Source organism: Sinohyriopsis cumingii, chromosome 2, assembly GCF_028554795.1.
Source record: "Sinohyriopsis cumingii isolate HCF-2022 chromosome 2, ASM2855479v2, whole genome shotgun sequence".
Lineage (NCBI taxonomy): Eukaryota > Metazoa > Mollusca > Bivalvia > Unionida > Unionidae > Sinohyriopsis > Sinohyriopsis cumingii.
This window is the reverse complement of record NC_142962.1, coordinates 127,456,152-127,481,596: the sequence shown is the minus strand read 5'-3', so window position 1 is coordinate 127,481,596 and position 25,445 is coordinate 127,456,152. Positions and strand designations below refer to the sequence as shown.

Sequence of the window (25,445 nt, the reverse complement as noted above, 5' to 3'; positions counted from 1 at the left end):
ACTATTTTATCAGCCATGTTATAACTATTTATCAGCCATGTAATTATTTTATCAGCTATGTTATAACTATATTATCACCCATGTAATAACTATTTTATCATCCATGTAATAACTATTTTATCAGCAATTTAAGTTAATATCCTAAATTAGTCATTCACCTCATCAATCTTCTATGCAATATAAAAAGACAAATACACCACTTTCTCACTATAAAACCATGCATTATAACGCCATTTATGTTATAAGGCAAGTTTGGTTATGAATTATATTTCATTTTAGTATGTACTATTGAAATTATATGCATAATGTATTATATGTATATTGTACTTCATCATAAGGCATTCCCTCTATAGGGCAGTATACTCTGTGACTCCCATCAGCAGATTATAATGAGGGTGTATTGGAATTTGTAGAATACAAAGAAAAACCTGGGTGGCCTTACCATGTGCTTATCTTGGAAGAAATTTGGTCAATTCATTTGTTAATATGTTTCATAAAGCAATGAAAGCATTGGACAAATCTGGTTAGTTCATTTGTTAGCATGTTTAACAAATTAAGGAAAGATTTGGAGAAATATTGTCAATTTATTTTTGTTCAGTGAATTTAACAAAGGAAGGAAAGTGTGCAGATTTTTCTTTTATATGAAATGTGGTCAGAGAAACTTTGCCTTTGGTTTAAGAAAAATTTGAATTTTTATTCAAGTAACCTGTTAGAATCCTGATATTTATAACAAGAAATGTATTCTCATATTCTTCTATAGATAACAATGACCACACCTATGTAGTTTTCAATAAACACTTTCTTTGCATTATAGATGACAGCCTGCTTTTAAAGAAAACTAACAAGGAAATGTGCTGAGATAGACCAAGTTTAAGGTGCTTATACATTTTAAAATGTTTTGCCATAATTTGGTGTTATTTTTTGTTATCTCAATTACAAAGAATAAAATAAAAGATAAGTGGTAGATTGAAGAATCTACTAGACACTGTAATTTTGACAGCATCATTTTTTTATTGTATACACTTGTTAGATTGCCAAAATTTGTCCAAAGACAAAAATGGTGTTATAACAAGATGGTGGTATAAGCAGTTATGACCTCCAGCATACCTGAAGATCATCAAAAAACCACCTTATTACAACAGTTTAATTGGATTTTATACCAGTTTCAAAATCAACCTGTTGCTGAATGTCAGACAAAATTAAACACATGGTGATACCATAGTCCCATAACCATGGGCCATTGACCAATGCTATCATAGACAAGTGCAAGGTATAATGATACAGTGTGTTAATGAGTAAGCATGTTGACCTCTTCTCTGAGGTCAATTAAGTCTGTATGGTCACTGATGTCTAATAGTTAACTAGTGATATTGCCAAAGAGGAATGTTTTGTTTGTACAGCAAGGGATAATTGGTCTGATAGTGGACACTTAAATGTATGGTTGGTCATAAATGTCATGTTCTGAGTTCCATCTAGTGTGGTCAAGCTGGACATCATAACACTGGTCAGTACTGGCTGTTTTCCATAAACTTGTTTGTTTTGATTCCAAAAGGTTGTTAGTTCAAAGGATGTGATAATGACTTTATTTTATTATGTTAATTTTTGAAACAGGGATTAATTAATAGTAACAAGTAGTCTATATTGGAAAATCCTGTTAAGCTTTAAAATTAAAAGAGATGGTGATCTTTGGTGATGGTGCTTGGATGAATGTACAAGTTGCTCTCTTTTTAGGAATACATACCATTTGTCTTGTACAAATTGCAATCAAGTTGTAAGGAAACAAAGGATGTATGAATTTTTTCTGCATTATTGAAGACTAACAGGTTGGAATTGTTCAATGAAACATTTGAAATTAAAATTACTAGTTATCCATAAGTTTTTCCTTCTAGAACCAGGGACATAATACACAGATTCTTGTATTAATTACACCTGACAAAATTTAAGATTCCCCAATTATAAAAAAATAAGGCTTTGAAATCTGGCACTTTTTTTACAACTCTTGTATTCATTTGTTTTCATGTGTTAGTATTGAAATCTACAACAATTATTATTTAAATAAATAAATAAAAATGTTATAAACATTCCTTCTAATTTAGTTTGTACATTAAAAAAAATCTTTAAAAAAAATAGGATATGATTTCATTTAAATAAATGAATTTAAGTAAAGGTAGTAAATTAAAATTATTTTACAAAAACTTATAACCCTCCAAAATACACTTACCATACAAAACAACAACTTGAAAGGTGCCAGTATAAAACATGTAATGTATAATGTGCTTTGAAAAGTGAGCATTTTGTAAGATTCCCTTTGTTCATTTGTGCGTATTTCCATCTTATGCACAACATAACTCCTCTGCTGGTTTACCTGTATAATATGCCAGATTGTCTCAATCAGGAGGACAAACCTCTCAGTATCCATTCCAATCCTCCTGTCATTGTTTAAAAACTCCATTTAAAAAAAAAACAACCCAAAACAAAGAAGCAAGCAGTACTATGATACTAGTAACACATCTCCAGGTGAGACAATGTCTATGCAGGTGACCTAAATCAGCATTAGAAGAGCCTTAAATAGTGATCTTGGCAATTGAATTGGAGGGTGCAAAACATTTCTTAACATGCCATTTTATTAACTACTTAAAAATTGTACAAATCTGGAAGACAGAAAAATGATTGCATAAGTGGCAAGGAAATTTGTATGCAATTTTTCAAGTGGCACTTTCAAGGTAAATGTGTCAACATCAATAAAGGACTCATGGTACTAATTATGTGGAAGAAGGGTAACCAGTCTTGAAATCTTTGCAGATAAAATAGAGTATATATGGGTGTAACGTCGCCCTCTTAGTCAGAGGAGTAGTTAATTGGATTTGGCTGGCATTATCTAGAGGATGACCTCCCTCGATATTATAGCCTGGCGGGAGTGAAGAAGAATGGAATTTCAAGAGAGAACTGAGTGAGAATACTGGGAGAAATAAAGCAATACGAGCCCCCTTTGACAAGAAAATAACAAAGTTAGTCAGAACAAATTAATAATGGCAATTCCAATTCAAGTTAGATTATATCAATAGAATTTAACAGGTGTCCAATCTGGATTTATTTCATCATCCTAATGAGAGGTGAAAAGAGCGCAATGTCCATGATTGATTTGCATCACCTTCAGTGTCCTCCTAGCACATCCTTCCTAAGCTCTATGTTTAGTCCCTTCATGGACTTCTGGTTCTATTATTCTGACCTCGTCCTTCTTTTCCTCATCCTTCTGTCTTCAGACTATCCCATATCTCTCCAGAAAGCTGCTCTTTATTGCTGTTCTCTTTCAGAACTTGTGTGTCTAGCACAGAAACCTGTCTTTCTTTTTAGAAGACAGCCACCTGGTCCCTTTCTTGTTTAACAAGGAAAGCACTATTCTCTTTAGGCTTTCCATGGAGTCAAGACTCTTTCCTCTTTCATGAGATGTTCAGACTAAAGAATTTCAACTAAGGTCATCACTTTAAAGTCTCATTGCTCTAAAGTGTATGCCTTAAATTATTCTGCCCAATCGTAGGCAATGGTCCCTAATTTTTTTCGGAGACTGTGAATGACAGTGCGTAACAAGTTCCCTTTGAAAAAATGATAAGTGGACATAGGTTCCTACCAAGCAGTTAGGGATGGTAGCTCAAATGTTTACTTTCTAAGGACCATGTTAAGATACCCCAGGCAATTTCACTGAGTTGGAATGCTGCCCCTTTGAAGTTTACACTGACATGGGGGGAGATGAATGAAGAAAGGTTGAAGACTTTTCTGGCTTAAATGCGATAAAATTTTAATGCTCAATGCATTCAACTTTAAAGTTCACTGCAATTCAAAATTCGACACTTCACAATGGGTTTGGTTGGACATGATTGGTTATAATAAAAAATAAAATTGTAGTTCAAGAATCATTTGAGAGTTTATCCTGTTAGCAACTGAGAAAAATAGAGACCATGTGTTTATTTAGGGAATTTTAGTCGTTTTACACTTTTGATTTAGGAACATTCGTTACTTACACTAGTACCTGAATCTTCAGGTGCAGAATTAAAAACGCACATAGATTTTGCAAAATGTCATGAGATATGTGGTTTTTCCCACAGAGAAGCTTGCATCAAGGGTAAGTCTGATCATGAGCACTCTAAAATTTAAAGTTATTAAATTTTTAATGTCATGGTGTATTTGTAAGTTTACTTTGGATGTTTAATTTGTACCAGGAGTCCTCTCTCCTATGTGCAAAAATAGAAAATGGTAAAACTAATATCACTACCATTGCATGCTAATTTTATTTAGACTGGCATGGCAAATGAGGGCCCAAAATTCCCATCAGAGAACTTTTTTTTATTGGGAGATGACCCAGAAATTTCTTGTTACCCATTGTCTTGAGTGTACTGGTACTGTATATATTCAGCTATAAATGGGGTTCAAATGCAAACAACATAGACACTGATGTACCATTGAATAATGTATTGGTAGATGAGGGGCTGAGTTGTTTAATGTCTTGATTAGTCTTGCCAAACTGCATGGACCTAGATCTCTCAGCAGATGTGATTCTGTTTAGTTTGCATTTGGATCGGACTTTCTGTTGAATGCTGTAACTGTCTTCTGCATCTGATTATTTGACATGAAATACTTTGATTGTAAACCCCACCCCAACCTCACACCTAACCCATATAACTACTTGCTTACATTGATCCAGTCCCAGAATGAGGAGTTGGGAAAGGGCAACTGTACAACAGTTGGCCTTTAATGCTGGAGTGGACAGAAATTAGGTGATCTATGTGTCCTGTCAGTATCACTGAGTATATTTTTGGTAAGTTATTGCTAGCTAATAAATTACATTATTAAATATTATTTCATACAATTTTTATAGGAAAACAATGATACATTTCAATGCATTAAATTTAGATCATATTAGAGTTACTGGTTCTGGTTTCCAAAGCAGATCTGTATTTCATCTGTAAGTAGATACAAATATCTGCCATACTATAGAACAATATTAGATGATCCATGTGCTATAATAAATAAAGAGTCCATTGGCCAGTGGTAAATGTAGGGGTCTATGTCATGCTAGTATACTTAAGGAGTCTGCTGGCCAGTGGTAACTGTAGGCGTCTATGTCATACTAGTATAATTAAGGAGTCTGCTGGCCAGTGGTAACTGTAGGAGTCTATGTGATGCTAGTATACTTAAGGAGTCTGCTGGCCAGTGGTAACTGTAGGGGTCTATGTCATACTAGTATAATTAAGGAGTCTGCTGGCCAGTGGTAAATGTAGGGGTCTATGTCTTGCTAGTATAATTAAGGAGTCTGCTGGTCAGTGGTAACTGTAGGGGTCTTTGTCATACTAGTATAATTAAGGAGTCTTCTGGCCAGTGGTAAATGTAGGAGTCTATGTGATGCTAGTATAATTAAGGAGTCTGCTGGCCAGTGGTAACTGTAGGGGTCTTTGTCATACTAGTATAATTAAGGAGTCTTCTGGCCAGTGGTAACTGTAGGAGTCTATGTGATGCTAGTATAATTAAGGAGTCTGCTGGCCAGTGGTAACTGTAGGGGTCTATGTCATACTAGTATAATTAAGGAGTCTGCTGGCCAGTGGTAAATGTAGGGGTCTATGTCTTGCTAGTAAAATTAAGGAGTCTGCTGGCCAGTGGTAACTGTAGGGGTCTATGTCATACTAGTATAATTAAGGAGTCTGCTGGCCAGTGGTAAATGTAGGAATCTATGTCATGCTAGTATAATTAAGGAGTCTGCTGGCCATTGGTAAATGTAGGTGTCTATGTCATACTAGTATAATTAAGGAGTCTGCTGGCCAGTGGTAACTGTAGGGGTCTATGTCATGCTAGTATAATTAAGGAGTCTGCTGGCCATTGGTAAATGTAGGCGTCTATGTCATACTAGTATAATTAAGGAGTCTGCTGGCCAGTGGTAACTGTAGGCGTCTATGTCATACTAGTATAATTAAGGAGTCTGCTGGCCAGTGGTAACTGTAGGGGTCTATGTCATACTAGTATAATTAAGGAGTCTACTGGCCAGTGGTAACTGTAGGGGTCTATGTTAGGCAGGAAATGAGACTTTTCAAGTGCCAAGGTGAAATGTGTAGTTAATGAAAAAGATATACTTACATGAAATCTGCACTGAGTCATTGGAGGAGCATATATCATGCATCACAAGTGGTTGCTTATTTACAGGTTTAAAATATCTTGATAATTGTATCTAGGTTCCAATTCCAATATGTTCACGTTTTACCTTCACACTTACAATAAAGGTGCATCTGAGGATGGATATGTACTGGGTACAAATATTGGGTTGCTGTGACCTATTTTCTAGGATTTATTCAAAATATCTAAACAAAGATGTCCATCCTTCATGCCTGAACAGTTATGTCCATACTATTACATATGTTGACATCCAACTTACATTGTGGGTACATTTTGGGATGAACATTTGTTGTACACCTAACTGGTAACTGTGACCTGTTTTCAGGATTTATCAAATTGGTTTAGAAAACCATGCCAGGGTTCTAATTCCAATACTTTTGACCTATTGCTACAATACTTATAGTAAATTTGCATCTTGACTGGGTCACTGTGACGTACATTCCAGGATCTATTAAAAATTTCTTAAAAATTGTGTCTACCTTTCTTATCCAGTCTGCAATGTCTTGTACTACTATACATATTGACATCAAACTTATACTTTGTGTTCATCTTGAGAAGAGTGTTTCTCTTACACCAATGTAGGTCACTATGACTTACTTTTCAGGATTAATTAGAAGAATTGGTTACAATTATGTAGGGGCTCTTTTTCAATTACCTTTTCACCCATTACTATCAATCTTACACATAAAATGTTAGAATTACTGGTAAAGCATTTCACACATGAAAACTGTGTCACTGTGATATCTTTTCACCAGGATTTTGATTTCTTTTAAGCTGTTGTTACCAAATGTGTATTTTAAATGCATACTGGTACTGCATATTATGTTCTTTTATACCCCCAACAAAACCTGGTTGCTGTGATTTATTTCTAAGTTTAGGTCCCACTGTACAATTATCTGGTAAATTTTCATCCGACAATGAACTATTGCAGAAAAATGAGAATAATTTTACACTGAAGATACAAATAAAAACAAACTAATGATTTTTTATAGAAAGCATGCATGTTAGATTCTGACTGGCAATCAGGTTAATTCCTGATACAAATGATGGCTTTTATACTGAACCAACACTGCAACCAACCCCTCAATTTTACATTCATTTTGACAGCAAAGAGCTAATTTGACTATTTTCCTGTGACAAGGCAGCTAAAAGAATCAGTATGTGCCTTATGCATGAATAAAGTCACTAGTACTATAATAAATTAGCATACTTTTCATCAGCCCTCAACCATCTAGATTTTTAGATATTTACCTCTGTAGCAGACATACGTAAATACATAAGCCAAGTCGGCTGTTCATTTGCAGCCCAAGTTACGCATTTGATCTCCAGTGCTAGTCTAACTGTGACAGGCAGTCACCAACTAGCCAACCCATTTTCAAGCGTAACTCAAACTAAATCTAAACCACATTACAGATTTATCTTCTGAAAGAACTTATAAATGTAGGTTTGTGATAATTAGATTAATTTCTTCTAACTTCAAAATTTTGGAAGTGTCAAAATACAAAACTATCCAGTGAGACCTTAACTGAAGACTCTCAAAGATTCTGGCTTACACTAGAAAAGATGGGGTAGCCTTTGAGATCCTTTTCTCTATATTGATTGTCAGCTTCATTTACATTTCTCCAAACTGAGAAGTATTTAAACATAGATATTCTTATTTGTATATTCGATAATGTGATGCCAAGAAATTTCACCCAGATGTAAAATTTGCTATATCCTGACTTTATATGTCTTCTAATGCATGTTTTGGTGATAAACCATGAGGAAAACTTGTGTGTAAAGATCAGGTGCCTTTGCTTCCAGATGGATCAAATAATGCCTTTCTGTATTGCTATTTAGTTTTTTCTATTTAGTTTTGGGATCTGTATCAACAGATGTTTTGTGGTAATGTGCCCAGCATGCAGCTGAGAGACTAGAAATAAAATGTGCAAAATCCTTATGGAAAATGTATGCTAAGAAACTGACGATTTTTCCATTGTATATGATAGACAGCTCATTAATATGTGATCTCTCTCTCTCTCTCTCTCTATATATGTATATGTATATATATATATATATATATATATATATATATATATATATATATATATATATATATATATATATATATATATATAATTGAAATAAAAAACACTATTACTGATAAATCTGTGCAACTAGTTTTTGCATTTACCATTTGCATTTTACAGGCACAAAATGTTTTGAAAGAAACGGATGACATCTTTATATTTTAAAATAACAATTACGTCATTGACATAACATCATAAATGATATGCATCATCATAACAATTATATATGTATAACAGGATCAAAAATATTCATGAGTCTCTAATGAAGACTGATTCAGTGAAATAATAATGTAGAGACAAACATTCATGCATACAATTATAACAATTATATATTTATAAAGGATATGTATGTATACAACATATGAATTACTTTATTAAAATTGTATACAGTGCCTTGGTATGAAGGCCATTGGGATACAAATATCTAACCTATGAATGCAGTAACTTTCTTTGATCAGTCTATTCATCTCAAATTCAGCCTTAAAACCATCAATACCAATTTTACCTTTAAAATGATATACATGTATACCAATTTCAACTTTAAAAACATCCATATTAATTTCAACTTTAAAATGATATATAACAATTTCAACTTTAAAAACATCCATACTTTCAACTTTAAAAACATCCATACCAATTTCAACTTTAGAAACGTCCATACCAATTTCAACTTTAAAAATGTCCATACCAATTTCAACTTTAAAAACTTCCATACCAATTTCAACTTTAAAAACATCCATACTAATTTCAACTTTAAAACGATATATACCAATTACAACTTTAAAAACATCCATACCAATTTCAACTTTAAAACAATACATACCAATTTCAACTGTAAAAACATCCATATGAATTTCAACTTTAAAACAATATATACCAATTTCAACTTTACAAACATCCATACCAATTTCAAGTTTAAAAACATCCATACCAATTTCAACTTTAAAACAATACATACCAATTTCAACTGTAAAAACATCCATATGAATTTCAACTTTAAAACAATATATACCAATTTCAACTTTACAAACATCCATGCCAATTTCAACTTTAAAAACTTCCATTCCAATTTCAATTATATAAACTTCTCTTCTGATTTCAACTTTAAAAACTTCCATACCAATTTCAAGTTTAAAAACATCCATGCCAGTTTCAACTTTAAAATGATATATACCAATTCCAACTTTAAAAATATCCACATGAATTTCAACTTTAAAATGATATATACCAATTTCAACTTTAAAAACATCCATACCAATTTCAACTTTAAAACGATATATACCAATTTCAACTTTAAAACAATATATACCAATTTCAACTTTAAAAACATCCATACCAATTTCAACTTTAAAAACATTCATACCAATTTAAACTTTAAAAACATCCATACCAATTTCAACTTTAAAATGATATATACCAATTCCAACTTTAAAATGATATATGCCAATTTCAATTTTAGAATGATATATACCAATTTCAAATTTAAAACAATGTATACCTGTTTCAACTTTAAAGAATCCATACCAATTTCAACTTTAAAGTGATATATACCAATTCCAACTTTAAAATTATATATGCCAATTTCAACTTTAAAATGATGTATACTAATTTCAATTTTAAAATGATATATACCAATTTCAAATTTAAACAATATATACCAATTTCAACTTAAAAAACATCCATACCAATTTCAACTTTAAAAACTTCCATTCCAATTTCAACTATAAAAACTTCTTTACCAATTTCAACTTTAAAAACTTCCATACCAATTTAAACTTTAAAAACATCTGTGCCAATTTCAACTTAAAAAGATATATACCAATTCCAACTTTAAAATGATATATACCAATTTCAACTTTAAAAACTTCCATACCAATTTCAACCAAAATTAACATCAAGCATAGTTTAAGTTTCTATGCTGATATGTAATCAAATATTCCCACCATTCAATGTCTTTTCAATAACTGCTTAACAGAATTTAACCAAGTTTATAGAAATAATCCTGGTATAATAGGCTTCCAAATTTGTTTGGTCATCAAATATGGCCACTTATTATTAAAAATAGATAAAACTTGACAGAAACAGGCCAGCATCCATAGTCAAATATTCCTTTGCAAGTCTAGCAGCATTTTGTAAAACAAACAAACAGGGTCAAATGTAAAATATACAATGTTTTAACTTAAAACTTGCTAAATCAAATCATAAATGTCAAAATTCTGAATGGTCACAAAATATTGCTCATAACATTGTTATTTCTATATAATTCATGTGCTCTTGGAAAGGAAATATATAATACAGCAAGTTGATAAATATCTTTATATGGAACGGGGGTGGGTGTAAAAACTGGAACAAAACCTATAGATGTCAATTTAGATTAAATTAAATTACATTCATCAAATGTCCATGTGATTTTCAATGTGAACAAATCGCTTCCACATGAGATAATTCCTGAACAGCTCCTTATGCAAGTAGTCCATCTTCAGCACCTGAAAAATGTTTTCAGTTTTCAAAAAAATAGAAAATACCAACTACATTCATTTTGGTTTTAGTCTGAATCTCCTTCCCCAAAAGATATTCAAGACCTAAAGAGTATTTTAATTAGATTTAGGTGACAGAGTTTGATGTGTTTAATGCTGTGTGTGCATGTGTGTGCATGCATGCATGTGTGTGTGTCTGTGTGTCTGTACATGTGTGTCTTTGTGTGTGTGTCTGTTAATAAATACCAAAAGAGACAACGAAAAGGATGGATTTTATAGTTTTATTAAATACATTAAATATTCAGATATTGGTTAATATAGCCTTCCATTGTTGTGCACAACCCAAGCACCAGCAATATGAAGATGGCAACAGTAAACTGTCTCTCTAAGTGATAAATGTATTACAAGTACGACATTGTCCATAAAAAAATGTGCAAAATATCTCCAGGTGATTAAAATGCAAGTGAATTAGGAAGGACTTCAGCCAATTTTCAAACAAATTATGATTCATACTTGCAACTGTAAGTTTTTCATATAATGAAAGGTGTCTGCTTGAAATTATTATCATTGCCTTTTCTCATAAATTATTTTAATTTTTGGTTGACATATATTATGCAAATTGTATGAACAGTTTTTCAAAATTATAAAATGACTCTATTTATTATGGGATACTCACCCAGCTTGTTATATACAAATGTTCAACAGCAAGGGATTATACAGTATTTACTTGCTTAAAATTATATCCAAGCAACCCTTAAATCCAGATCTATCATCCCTCTTAATATGACAGCAGATAACAGTCTTTTTAATTTGATCTGCTGATTTCTCCTTACATACTGCATAGAACCAGATCTGCTGGCATGTTTTGGTGTGGGAGATCTGGGTCTATACAGATTACAGTTTAGATCCACATTATACTGTATGTACCACCAAAATTTGTGTGAAATATTTTTGAAATTATTGTCAAAAGTGAGTTTATAGTAAGGTAGGTATATTTAACAAGGCTCTTATGTGGATGTGAATGGATCAGAACGATTTATGTCTGGTACAACACTTTCTTAAGAAGGTTTTATTTTCTTGCAGACAGAGTCTAAACATGCTGATGCTGATGACAACCTGGAGAACAAACAGAATGGTCATCATGCAGGTAAGAAAAATTTCAAAAAGTCTAAATTGTTTTGTCTTTACTCCTAAATTGGTTAGGCTTTTTAGCCTATTTTGACAAGTTTTGCTTTACTTGCCATATACCAAAAGAGCTCATTAGATGGTCTGTTGTCCAGTGTCCAAAGTCCATTGATACTTATATCAACATTGGGTTTTCACTGTCAGACTTCTTGTGATGTCTAATTGGTCTTGAATGACAATAGCACTGACATGAGATCCAATAAGACTGCCACATGGCTGCCACAGTAGCCATCTGGAATAAAATCTTGATATTTAAACTCCTCCTAAATTTATTGTCATATGAACTCTGTATTTTCTCTAAAACAGTTCTTGTGATATCTTGTCAGTATTAAATAAAATTTACGCTGATTTGACATTCAATATGGCCACCACAATGTCCATCTTGAAAATATTGTTATATGCTACTCCTTCTGGTGGTCCTGGGTGGCTATGTGGTCTAAGGCACTCTCCTTTACAGATCATTGACATCTCACCTCTTTTTGTGTGGGTTTGAGTCTCAAGCTCACCCAGCATGTGAGAAAGATTGCTAATAGCTTCCTGTGGGTTGGTGGTTCTTCTGGGATTTTTCCTTGTTATATACTGACTGCCTTGTAAAGGCTATAATGTGCTGAAAAATGGTTTTAAACCCATCACAACAACAACTACTACTCCTTCCACATGGATGGTTATATCAACATAGAATTTTCACTTAAAGACTTCATATGATGTACAGCTGGTCCTAATGAAAATTGTGCGTTTTTGACATCTAATGTAGCCACCATGGCAGCCATAATAACAATCCTGTTAATACAACTCTGTCTCAACAGAAGATCTGTATATATGACATGGGGTTTTCAACAGAAGACTTCTAAATGATGTCCATTTGGTCTTGAATGAATATGGTGCCTATCTGACATTCAACATGGCCACCACATAAGCCACCTTGACAAATCTTGTTATAGCTCCTCCAGAATGGATGGTTGTATCAAAATGAGGTTTTCACCCAAAAACTTATGATGCCTTGTTGGTCTTGAATTAAAATTGTGCCAGTCTCTTGTCCAATATGGCCACCACAGCAGCCTTCTTGAAAATCTTGTTATTGATAGTCCTAATAGGAAAGTCAGAGAGAAAATATTCATATTTCTTTATTTCATCTCCTCTCAGATGGTTGCTATGTCAACATGTGCTCTTCACCAGTGCACTTCTTATGATACTGAGTTGCTCCTGAAAATGGTGCCAGTTGTACATCAAACTTGGTTACCACAATGGCTGCCTTAAATATCTTGTTGTCAGTACTTCTCCTAAATGATGATTGTTATGATGAGGTTTTCACCAAAACACTTCTAATGATGTCTGCTTTATCATAAATTAAATTGGTGCCATGCTGAAATCAAATATGTGTACCACACTTACCTGCCATATTCCCAGACAATGTTGGGATTGTTTTTGAGACTCAAAAATTGTGTTTTGAGGTCCCAAGGGGAGGGGGGACAGTGTGCATGGCACCCAAAAGGTGAAGTACAAGTGAGAATAAGCCAACCTTTCATATAAGCCTATAGAACATGATTGGAAATTCAAAATCTGAACAAAAGAAATTAACTTGTATTGTTCAAAGCATTTAATACACTTACAAAAAAAAACAGCTGGTAGACTTTGTGTTGTCAAGTATCATCATTATATACATACATACAAACACTCAAATAATTGCAACCTCACTGACATTAAATAAAAATATACATGTTTTAAAATCCATTGGATGGTACAAATATAGGCTTAATTAGATATGATCATTTCTAATGTCATCTAGCTTAATTGCCCATCCTAGGATGGAAGCCATAAAATCAAGTTTGAACATAACAATTTAAAAAAAAAAATTAAATAATGAACAAAATTTGCATGCATGAGTTTAAAAATAAAGTTTCAGCATACAAATTTTTTAAAAATTAAAACAAAAATTGGGATGTCACAAGTTTCAAACTAGTGACCTTCTGTTTGGCAGATGGGAGTCACAAAAGAAAGTGCAAACAAAAAAATAAAAACAGTAAAGCAAACAATTTAAAATTGGGATGTGTGAGCTTAAAAGATAGTTTCAACATAAATTTTTGTAAAAAACAAAGAAAAAAATTTAAAAAATGGGATGACATGAGTTTTGAACTTGTGGCCTATTTTTTGGCAGCTGGGGATCATTAAAGATAGTTTCAACATAAAAATTTTAAAAAAGGTAAATAAAGATGGGGTTGTGCAATTTATAAAGAAAGTTTCAACAAAATAATAATAAAAAGTACTTTTAAAAATTGGGATGCTACAAGTTTCAAACTTGCAATCTCTTGTTTGGAAGACAGGAGTGATAAAATAAAATTTAAACATAAAAAGAAGAAAAAAAGTAAACACAAAAGGAGAAAAAAATTTGTAATGCATGAGCTTAAAAGTAAGTCTTAAAAAAATAAAAAAAGTAAAAGAAAATTTACAAAATTGGGATGCCACAAGTTTCGAACTTGCAACCTCTTATTTGGCAGCAGGAGTCATAAAAGATAAATGTTTTAAAGAAGTAAACAAGAAATGTAAAAAAATTGGGATGAGTGAGTTTTGAAAAAAAATTGAAACTAAAAACAAAAAATGTGTTAACAAAATTTTGGATGTCACTGCAAGTTTCAAACTCACGACCTCAAGTTTGGCAAGCATTATACACAGGAAGAAAGACAAATGTTGGTGTTTATGTATAAGATAGTTCAAAAGGGGGTTTGAAATTAATGCAGGTGTCATTATTGTTCATTGCTACACCACTAGAGACTAGATGGTACTGGTGTTCAAACTTCCCTCCTGGTTTCTCTGAGAGAATCCTGATCAGAACTGAGTTGTTCTGGACAACCATAAAGTTACCGGAAGTGTTGTCCAAACTGTATTTGATGCAGTTTGATCACAAGATATGTGTGTCTTTATAGAAAAACGAGTATACATCACATTTGGGACTGACCATTTCATCTGGAGAAGGGGTGAGGGATAATATTTTAAAGTTGAATGAGGGATTTACAGGTAATACAGCAGTAATAAACACCTCTGTCTAGTATGGGTGGTAACACTTTGTGAAGCACAAATAAACTGTGCAAATATGAGTATTTTGTTTGGTGGGGGGATCCCCATCTGATCTTTGCAGACCATTTGAGTTGACCCCCTCTTGTTTGTTATGTTTACCCAAAGGCTTACATGTATGATTTGCCCGAAGGCTTATTTGTATGCTTTAATGTTATTTCCATTTAATTTCTCTGCTCATATTTGTATGCTACGTTTTCTCAAACCTTTAATAATTTAATTGCTTTTTGTTGATTTTTTTTTTTCCAATTCAGATTACATTTTGCAAATTCAATGTCTCTATTGCGAAATCTGTTGTATCCAATACTTCATTGAAAGTTAGTTTGTACACGTCTCTAATTTTCCTTTTCCTTTCACTATCATCAGATGTTTGTGATTTATCTGTTTGCTCATCCTGTTGTAAAGATCTCCTTATTTTCCTTTTCTTTTTCTTTGGATTTGCTTATTTTGTCTGTTCCTGTTCTTTTGTCTTCAGTGCATGTGATTTTTTCTCTCTGTCTTTATGTCCCTGTTGTTTATCTTTGGATTGTTCCTCACTGAGTGCCTGGGTTGTTAGTTGCTTGTTTGGATGCTCTTGTGTCTCTTTTTCTCTTGTATTTGTCTGCTGTACGTGTTTTCTGTTTCTTAGTTTTGGTTTTGGTGCCTGTGTGTCTTCTTGTTCCTTCATTTCATTTTGCCTGGAGGTAGTGGATTCTCTATTTAATGTATTGGGTAGAATTTTTGTTGTTGGGCATTTCCAGAGAGTGTGACCTACTTTCCCATACTTTTTACATTTTCTGTGGAATATACAGCCCTTGTACCATGATAGCACAAGGAAACCATGTAGAAAGAAGGCTTTCTTTATTGTCTTTAGTTTGCCTTTCTCTGTCTCCAAAATTCTCACTCCGTTCTTTATGGAAAAACCGGGATGTGTATCCATTCTTGCCCCTGTCACTTTTATTTGGAATTTCTTTTCAAATTTCTCTTCTGTGGCCTTGAGTGGAATCTCTAATGGAATCTCTGATAAGTGTAACTCTGCTGTCCTTTTTTTGATCTTCCTTATAAACAGCAGTGGTTCACTTATGTTTGCAGTGAAATTTCCACAGTCTAATTCCCCATACGGCAATAGAGGTTCGTTTCCTTTAGGTCTTATGATATAGGCATCTTCCCCTTTTCTATTTAGCGAATCTGTAAGGTTGATAAATTTGTTGTTCAAAATTCTCAAAATGGTCAACATCCTTGCCATACTTGGTCTTTTTTCAGGTTCGATTTCTCTCATATCTATTTCTTGTGCCGCTTGTTTGTATGTACATTCTAAGAAGGCTCCTTCTATTGTTTCAATTCTCCTGGTGTGAAAAAATTTCTCCATTTCTGCTACATCCTTATGTTTTGACATTTGCACTTTGCACGAGCAACAAATGATTGCTGTTCAGTCAATTGATACTTGGATTGTTTTCAGTTTTGTAACTATTATACAAGTTGTCAATTTTTATACTTAACATATACTGTTTCTCGATCCTTAGTCCATTCTAGAGTAGTATTTTTTCTGGCTATATGTATCTGTGGATGAAATACCAGTATGGTGGGGGATTCCTCGCTGCTATTCCATGGTTTGCTTTGTACGTACCATTGCCGATGATATAACAACAGCGTTTTAAGCTGACCTGTTCCATCTGTGTGTGCTTGTTATTGGCTTTCAATCTTTTTCATGTCTTAAATCATCCTGAAAAGCATGGGACAATTAACAGTTAGTATCTTAACAAGATTAAGAAAATGAATAATAAGAAAGAGAACTGATTTGAACACTCAATTCAGTGTGTTGAATATGTTACATACAGGTGGTGCTCCTTTTCCTACAGACATCATACACTCAGGAATGATGTATGTCGATGCGTCACTTAAAATATGTAAAGAATTAAATGCTCCGCAAAGTAAAACTGCTTCAACCAGAAGTTCTGAAATTTATTTTTACTGGGCTTTGCTTGCTTTGCTGATAGTTAATTGCTTTATGAATCACATTCAAAAATTAATTATACTTGAACACTTTTCCCACAACTGAAATAGTTATGCTTTGTGTTTTATATATGGAATAAAATCCAACTTCAAAGAAATGTTTCCACTTTTCACAAATTTGTCAATAATCTTTAATTACTGATGGCTTAAACATTCTCAATCAAGATAATGATAAGTAATAACTTATTTTCCACTTCAGACCTACATGTATCTAGCATATCTTTGATTTACCAAACGTTGTTCCACTTCATAATCTTTATCTACGTAAAGTTGCACAATGGGTTCACCCACTGCAACCATCACTGCACTCTAGCTATTGCCAGCCAAATAAGTAATATATGAAATTGTGATTTGTACCTGACCTCTTTTAATCACTGCTATTTAAACTGCCCCAAGGATAGTTTTACCTCAGCTCCAATTAGTACTGTTTGCCATTTATACATGCTACATATAACAGGCATATATATATATACTAAAGTGGGGTTGGGTTTTGTTATCTTTTTTTGAAGATTACTGAAAATTGTGTTTTTGGAAACAGGACTGTGTCATAGGGTTTGGAAGTAAACAGTTGTGTTTTAAGCATGACATGGCTTGCTATGGCAGGTATGACCACAGGAGCTAATTGTAACATTTTAGAGATGGTTTCCACACTCAACAGTTAAAAAGAAGAAACGATCTTATCTCATATTCATGTAAATTCTTTTTGCTGATCAGAGTATCAGCCCCTTTGAAGAAGTCTTGTTAATTGTTTCCCCTTTGTGTTAGTGAGCCATTGCTGGTGATGTGTAGTCTTCAGTCCACTGGGGCCAAAATATGTGGCTTTAAATGGGACCCAAGTCCTAAATAAACATTTTTAAGTCATTGAAAATTTCCATGACAAGTAATTCCCCCCTGAAATTTTTGTCCATTTTGATAAAATGTTCTCCAAAATGACAGATCTGGGTCTGGTTCTCCCACCCCACCCCCCACTAAAAAACTCCCAATAATGTAATGGTTCCAGGTAGTTTAATCGTTTATCTCTTTCAATACCAGTAAAATATGAGGAGTGATCCAGAAGTTGATGGTAGAAGTAGTTTGTAGTGAGAAATCAGATTGGGAAACTTGATGATTCAGCATAATAATAATAATAATAATAATAATAATGTCATTTGTTATGGCCCTGAGTTATTTACCTATGTGTAAACATATATTGATTAAATGAAGCTGGAAAAACATGAACTATTCAAGAAAAGTATTAAGGATTAGTGTGCACTTATTCAAGAAGAGTATTAAGGATTAGTATGTACAAAGGCAACAGAATGGATCCAGCACACAAAGTGGAATATGGATCCAGGCACATAAAGTGGAATATGGATCCAGCACACAAAGTGGAATATGGATCCAGCACACAAAGTGGAATCTGAATCCAGCACACAAAGGCAACAGAATGGATCCAGCACACAAAGTGGAATATGGATCCAGCACACAAAGTGGAATATGGATCCAGGCACACAAAGTGGAATATGGATCCAACACGCATGCATCATTGTAAACATGTTTTATCTTCACACACAAGTAAACATCCAGAGACATTCGTATATGATAGATTTATTTATAAATTTACACTGCATGAGTACAACAAAGTTTGCTGTTACCTGTTTAGATATCAGGATAGTATCAAATGCAAACATCTTTGATCAAAGGAAGGTGCTAATGATGATGCTAACTTCCTAAAGATCTCATCTCAATTGATTGCACCTTCACTTATGTATATCTTCAATCTAAGTATTTCTGAAGGGAATTTTTCCAGACAGGCTAAAACTGGCAAAACTAACTCCAATACATAAGAAGGGAGATCTTTCTGATATGAATAACTATAGACCTATATCAGTTTTATCATCACTTTCAAAAGTATCAGAAAGATATGTTTGTAATGAACTTAGAAACTAACTGGAATCATTTAATTTAATTCATGACAATCAGGCTTCTGTGAAAGACACTCATGCCAAACTACACTAAATAGAATGATGGATGACAGCAATAGATCAAGGCAACCTTGTTGGCACAGTGTTTCTTGAACTTTCAAAGGCTTTTGACCTTGTAAATCACAAAATCCTGATGGAAAAGCTCAGCATATATTAAGTTAACCATGAAAGCTTAACTTGGTTTCAATCCTATCTTGAAAGCAGACAACATCAAGTTTCTATTTTAAATAAACTTTCAGATAAGAAACTGATAAAGTCAGGTGTTTCACAAAGATTGCTTCTTGGACCATTACTCTTTCTGCTGTACATCAATGATTTACCATATCACACTGAGCTATCCACAACCAGCATTTTCGCAGATGATACGACATTGTATAACATTGTATCCACAGGCCATGAGATTAGCACTAAATTAAATAAAGATTTGGTAAAAATAACTGGTGTGAACACAATGGTATGAAGATAAATGCAACCAAATCAAAAGCCATGATCATAGGTAGTCAAGCAAGAGTAAAAGTTGAGAAAACTTATTTCAAAGTAATGATAAAAGGAATGGATATACAACAGTCTGAAAATGAAAAACTACTTGGCATCATGATAGACAATATCTTGTGCTGGAATATACAAGTTGATAAGGTCATTAAAAAAGTTAATTCACTGCTTTTATCTCTTGAACAGAATTAAGTATTATCTCCCTCAAGAACAGAGAAAGATATTCTATATCATGCCACACCTAGAATAATGTTGTTCTATCTGGGGTAATAGTGGTATAGAAAATCAGGAAAGATTATGGAAATTTCAAAAAAAGAACAGCTAGAGGTATTCTTGATGCTGATTTTGATAAACCATCAACAACTCTGTTCAAGACCCTAAAGTGGCTTCAATTTCAACAAATCATTTTAAGAGCCTAAAGTGGCTTCAATTTCAATAGATAACTCAATTTCAGAAGGGTTTACTAAGCTATATATCCTTACATGGTTTGGCTCCTGTTTATCTCAAATGTAATTTTAAATTTGTTCAAAAAGAACATATGTATGAATTAAGATCCATCTCAAACAACAAGTTATGTTTACCTAAACCAAAGTCAGAGTTTTATAAGAAGAGTTTTGCTTTTTCTGGAGCCAAACTATGGAATTCCATACCACCTTTTACAAAGTCAGCTGACACATGATGAACGTTTATAAAGCTTATTGGTCAACATCTGCAAAAACAATCATTTACATGACTTTGTTTAATTCAGTACTACTACTTTTTACAACATTGTTATCATGAGGTTGTATACATGCTACTACTACTATTTGTAGGAATCCTGTATGTACTCATCCTTGAAGCCTTGTATATATTTTATTGTAGCAATAGAACATTTATCTAGTTTATACTAGCATCTGTTGTCTAAAGACACCTCAAGTTGTACAAACTGTGCAATATATATATATATATATATATATATATATATATATATATATATATATATATATATACAAATGTCATTATAGAAGGCCTCATGGAAGATTAAATTGGTAAGTTGACCAAATGATGCTTCTTCTTTAAATCAAGTCAATATTATTATTATTATTATTATTATTATTATTATTATTATTATCATTATTATCATTATTATTATTATTATCATTATTATTATTATTATTATTATTATTATTATTATTATTATTATTATTATCATCATCATCATCATTATTATTATTATTATTATTATTATTATCATCATTATTATTATTATTATTCAGCCCCTTTAGATTGACAGTTTCAGATGACTGGACCCAATAAAGCCAAAATGTTTTGATACAATTTTAAGTTTGCTATAAGACTGAAGGAGTTTATTGGATAATATAGAGTATTATATTGGTAGTGTGGAATCTGCATTAGTATTGTTTGTTGTTTTCCTAAATGTGTCTTTTATATCCTTGAGCATAGAACCTCTAGAAAATATAAACATTAATTAATTTTTTCTTGAGCATATTCTTGTGCATTATATTTTTGAGAAAGGCCAAATGATGTACAATGTGTTTACAAAATCTGCCTCCACTTTGTTTGTAATAACATTCCATGTGTTATTAAATCTTCTCCAAGCATCTGTTCTGCCCCCATGTGTTATTAAATCTTCTCCAAGCATCTGTTCTGTCCACAGTAGGTGTATCAGATGGATGTAATCATAACAAATGGTGTACTTATTAAAATACATGTTATGCCACCCACCTCCTGTGTTTCATTTTCATTTCTGCAGCAATGTAGCATTTATGTGAATAGTTGTTTATATACTGTGTATTTGCTTATGTTTGTGCATTAGACCTCATTTGTAACTAATTGAGTCACCCTCTGAAAATGAAAATAAAGTCTTATATATATATATATATATATATATATATATATATATATATATATATATATATATATATATATATATATATATATACATAGGTACATATATATATATATATATATACATAGATACACTGGTAGACATTATCCAAATTGTTGTCAAGGGTAACTTTGATTCTTTCCATTTTTAACACCTATGTTGCAGTAGTCAAGATGAGATTCCATATAAAACATTTTATTAAATTGACACCATTTGAATAGTTTAATCAAGAGCAATGTGTAAATTTATTTCAAGAATATGTCTAGAAGTCTGAACAGCCAATAAGATGTAAGGTTTTGTCATCAGAACTGATGTGGGTATCAATATATCCTGTGTGGAAATGTAGGTCATTTATAAACAAAGTAAATAATTGTGACCCTAACAGAGACCCTTGAGGTACTCCTTAGGTCTCATGTATTTCTTTAGATGTGACATTGTTAATTCCAACCTTTTCTTTTCAAACTGGAAGAAATTTAAAGTAGTGTTATTGAATATGTAAAGTTTTCACATAAAAGATTAGCTCAGTTAATATCATTTCTACAACCAATCACCCTTAAGATCTCGGTAAATATCATTTCTAAAACCAATCACCCTTAAGATCTCGGTAAAGATCATTTCTAAAACCAATCACCCTTAAGATCTCAGTTATCTAAAGCTTTGGGCCATTTTTTTAGTCACAATAACAATAATAGTTTGAATTATTTGGCCAAAAGCCTGACTGTGTAACATACCACAGATTGTGTTCATCCAAAAAACTCTTCGAAGACTCATGATAATGTTTTCCAATGATCTTCATTATGGCTGGATTGAGATGGATGTATAAACCTTATCATTAGGACCAGACTTATGAATAGGTTTAACTTAGGTTCTTCCCAATTGTCTGGAAATTTATTTCTTTTTATATACCTGCCATATGATACACTGTATTCTGTTATAATTTTGTCAATTCAGTTGTCTGTTGACATTTTCGTTTCTGCACAGTAAACAATGCCATGGTCAAAAAGTCAAAGGTCAAGGTTGTTGTGACAAGGAGAAGAAAAATGGTGTTTGCACAATAACTGAAGTTTCCAACATTCTAGAGTTTCTAAACTTTGTAGATGGCTTGCCCTTGAGATCAGGAAGAACCATATCAGTATGAAGGTCAAAAGGTCAATGCTGCTTTGACTGAAATAAAAGAAAAATGTTTTCTGCACAATAACTCATTCTCTGCATTTACCAAATGTTGTGGATGACATGCATTTTGGTGAAAAGCAGACCCTTTTTATTTTGAGCTCAAAAAGTAAATAGTCGAGGTAATATTGCTTTAATGAAAAATGCCTTTTTGCAGAATAAACTTTGTTCTGGAGTAAGTTCCTGGAAAAAACTTTGTGGATGGCTTATTGAGTTTAGGCTCTAAAGTTCAGAGGTCATTGTCATGATGAGTCTAAAAGGTTTAGTTCAAGACTGCATACTTGAGCAGAGGTCATATATTGAGAGTTGTTTGTAAACTAAGTCAATAAGGTCAACAAAAAATGTTCAGTTTCTATTGCACTGGTTTTAAAATTAGGGTAGGCAGGCATTTTTTTTAAACATTATATAAATTTAATGTGATTTTTGTGTGATTGTTTTTTCACCATGTGGAAAAAAGTGCTGGGTCATCAATGAGAAATGGGGATGGTCAGCCAATGAAAATAGTGCTGGGTCATCAATGAGAAATGGGAATGGTCAACCAATTGTAAACATGTCAAATATGAGGTGCCATTCCTAATATTATATGCACATGATGTACACTCTTGTTATACTAAGATTATATACACAATATGTACACTCATATTATACTAATGTCATATACACATGATTTACACTCTTGTTATCCCTTTACCTCATAGAGCATAGTGACAAAGTGCAGCGCGCTATAAATGGAACACCTGTATCCTAGTCGACAGCATACGCATAGGCCTGCCTGTGAACTGTTAAGCAATGTAGTGTATGTTACGTTTAACAGCAGTTTTAACCATTTTACATTTTTGGTACACATCTATTATATGTGGAAAAATTTAAGAGTAAAGTCCGATTGTTATAGCTGTGTAATTATTTTTCACAGAAGAATTTTTTATGTGCTTTAAAATCAAGAGAGAACTCTTTCACTGTCATGTCAGTGAGGCCGCATGACCAACTGTAGCTGCCATTTACCATACTTGAAATTTACATGTTTTTCATCTGCGTCTACATCACTAAGTCATCTGAATTTGATAATCAATAAAATCTATATTGCTGCCTACATAAATAGCAGAGCCTTTACCTAAGTTATTGAATCTTTCATAGTTGTGATTCTAATCGTGAAAACTTTATACGTACTGAATGAAATCTGCAACTGCCATTTTGGAGAATGGAGATTATGACCCAGTTACTTTAAATAGCAGATACTGACCAGTGCATACATAACGACCACGTGATCTGACGTAATTGTCATTCGCAGAAATGAATGTAGTATCTAATAGGGGAGTTTTCCCCGAAGGTGGCGCTATGAAAACCAGCTCAAAATGGCTGATGTTTACAGCACGTGTTTACAGCCAGCGTCAAAAGGCACTTTCATACAAATGGAGTAAAGGCGTCAAAAGGCGCTTTTATGCGAATGGAGTAAAGGCGTCCAAAGACACTTGCATGAGGTAAAGGGTTAAACTAAGATTATATACACATGATGTACACTCATATTATACTTAGATTATATACACATGATGTACACTCATGTTATACTAAGATTATATACACATGATGTACACTCATATTATACTTAGATTATATACACATGATGTACACTCATATTATACTAAGATTATATACACATGATGTACACTCATGTTATACAAAGATTATATACACAATATGTATACTCATGTTATACTAATATTATATACACAATATGTACACTCATGTTATACTAAGATTATATACACAATATGTACACTCATATTATACTAAGATTATATACACATGATGTACACTCATATTATACTTAGATTATATACACATGATGTACACTCATGTTATACTAAGATTATATACACATGATGTACACTCATATTATACTAAGATTATATACACATGATGTACACTCATGTTATACTAAGATTATATACACATGATGTACACTCATATTATACTAAGATTATATACACATGATGTACACTCATATTATACTTAGATTATATACACATGATGTACACTCATGTTATACTAAGATTATATACACATGATGTACACTCATATTATACTTAGATTATATACACATGATGTACACTCATGTTATACTAAGATTATATACACATGATGTACACTCATGTTATACTAAGATTATATACACATGATGTACACTCATGTTATACTAAGATTATATACACATGATGTACACTCATGTTATACTAAGATTATATACACATGATGTACACTCATATTATACTTAGATTATATACACATGATGTACACTCATGTTATACTAAGATTATATACACATAATGTACACTCATGTTATACTAAGATTATATACACATAATGTATACTCATGTTATACTAAGATTATATACACATGATGTACACTCATGTTATACTAAGATTATATACACATGATGTACACTCATATTATACTTAGATTATATACACATGATGTACACTCATGTTATACTAAGATTATATACACATAATGTACACTCATGTTATACTAAGATTATATACACATAATGTACACTCATGTTATACTAAGATTATATACACATGATGTACACTCATGTTATACTAAGATTATATACACATGATGTACACTCATATTATACTTAGATTATATACACATGATGTACACTCATGTTATACTAAGATTATATACACATGATGTACACTCATGTTATACTAAGATTATATACACATGATGTACACTCATATTATACTTAGATTATATACACATGATGTACACTCATGTTATACTAAGATTATATACACAATATGTACACTCATATTATACTAAGATTATATACACATGATGTACACTCATGTTATACTAAGATTATATACACATGATGTACACTCATGTTATACTAAGATTATATACACATGATGTAGACTCATATTATACTAATGTCATATACACATGATGTACACTCTTGTTATACTAAGATTA

The 25,445-nt window shown here is 32.4% G+C and overlaps 1 protein-coding gene across 2 annotated transcripts in view; it reads left to right on the top strand.

Moving 5' to 3' along the window:
* The window catches only part of LOC149805789 (uncharacterized), a 253,443-nt gene that overhangs the window by 49,853 nt on the left and 178,145 nt on the right, over positions 1-25,445 (top strand). For both annotated transcript variants that reach the window (XM_089950477.1, XM_089950478.1), the window contains one exon: positions 11,789-11,852. In XM_089950477.1, the coding sequence (XP_089806603.1) occupies positions 11,789-11,852 (64 nt within the window). The remainder of the gene's footprint in view (positions 1-11,788; positions 11,853-25,445) is intronic.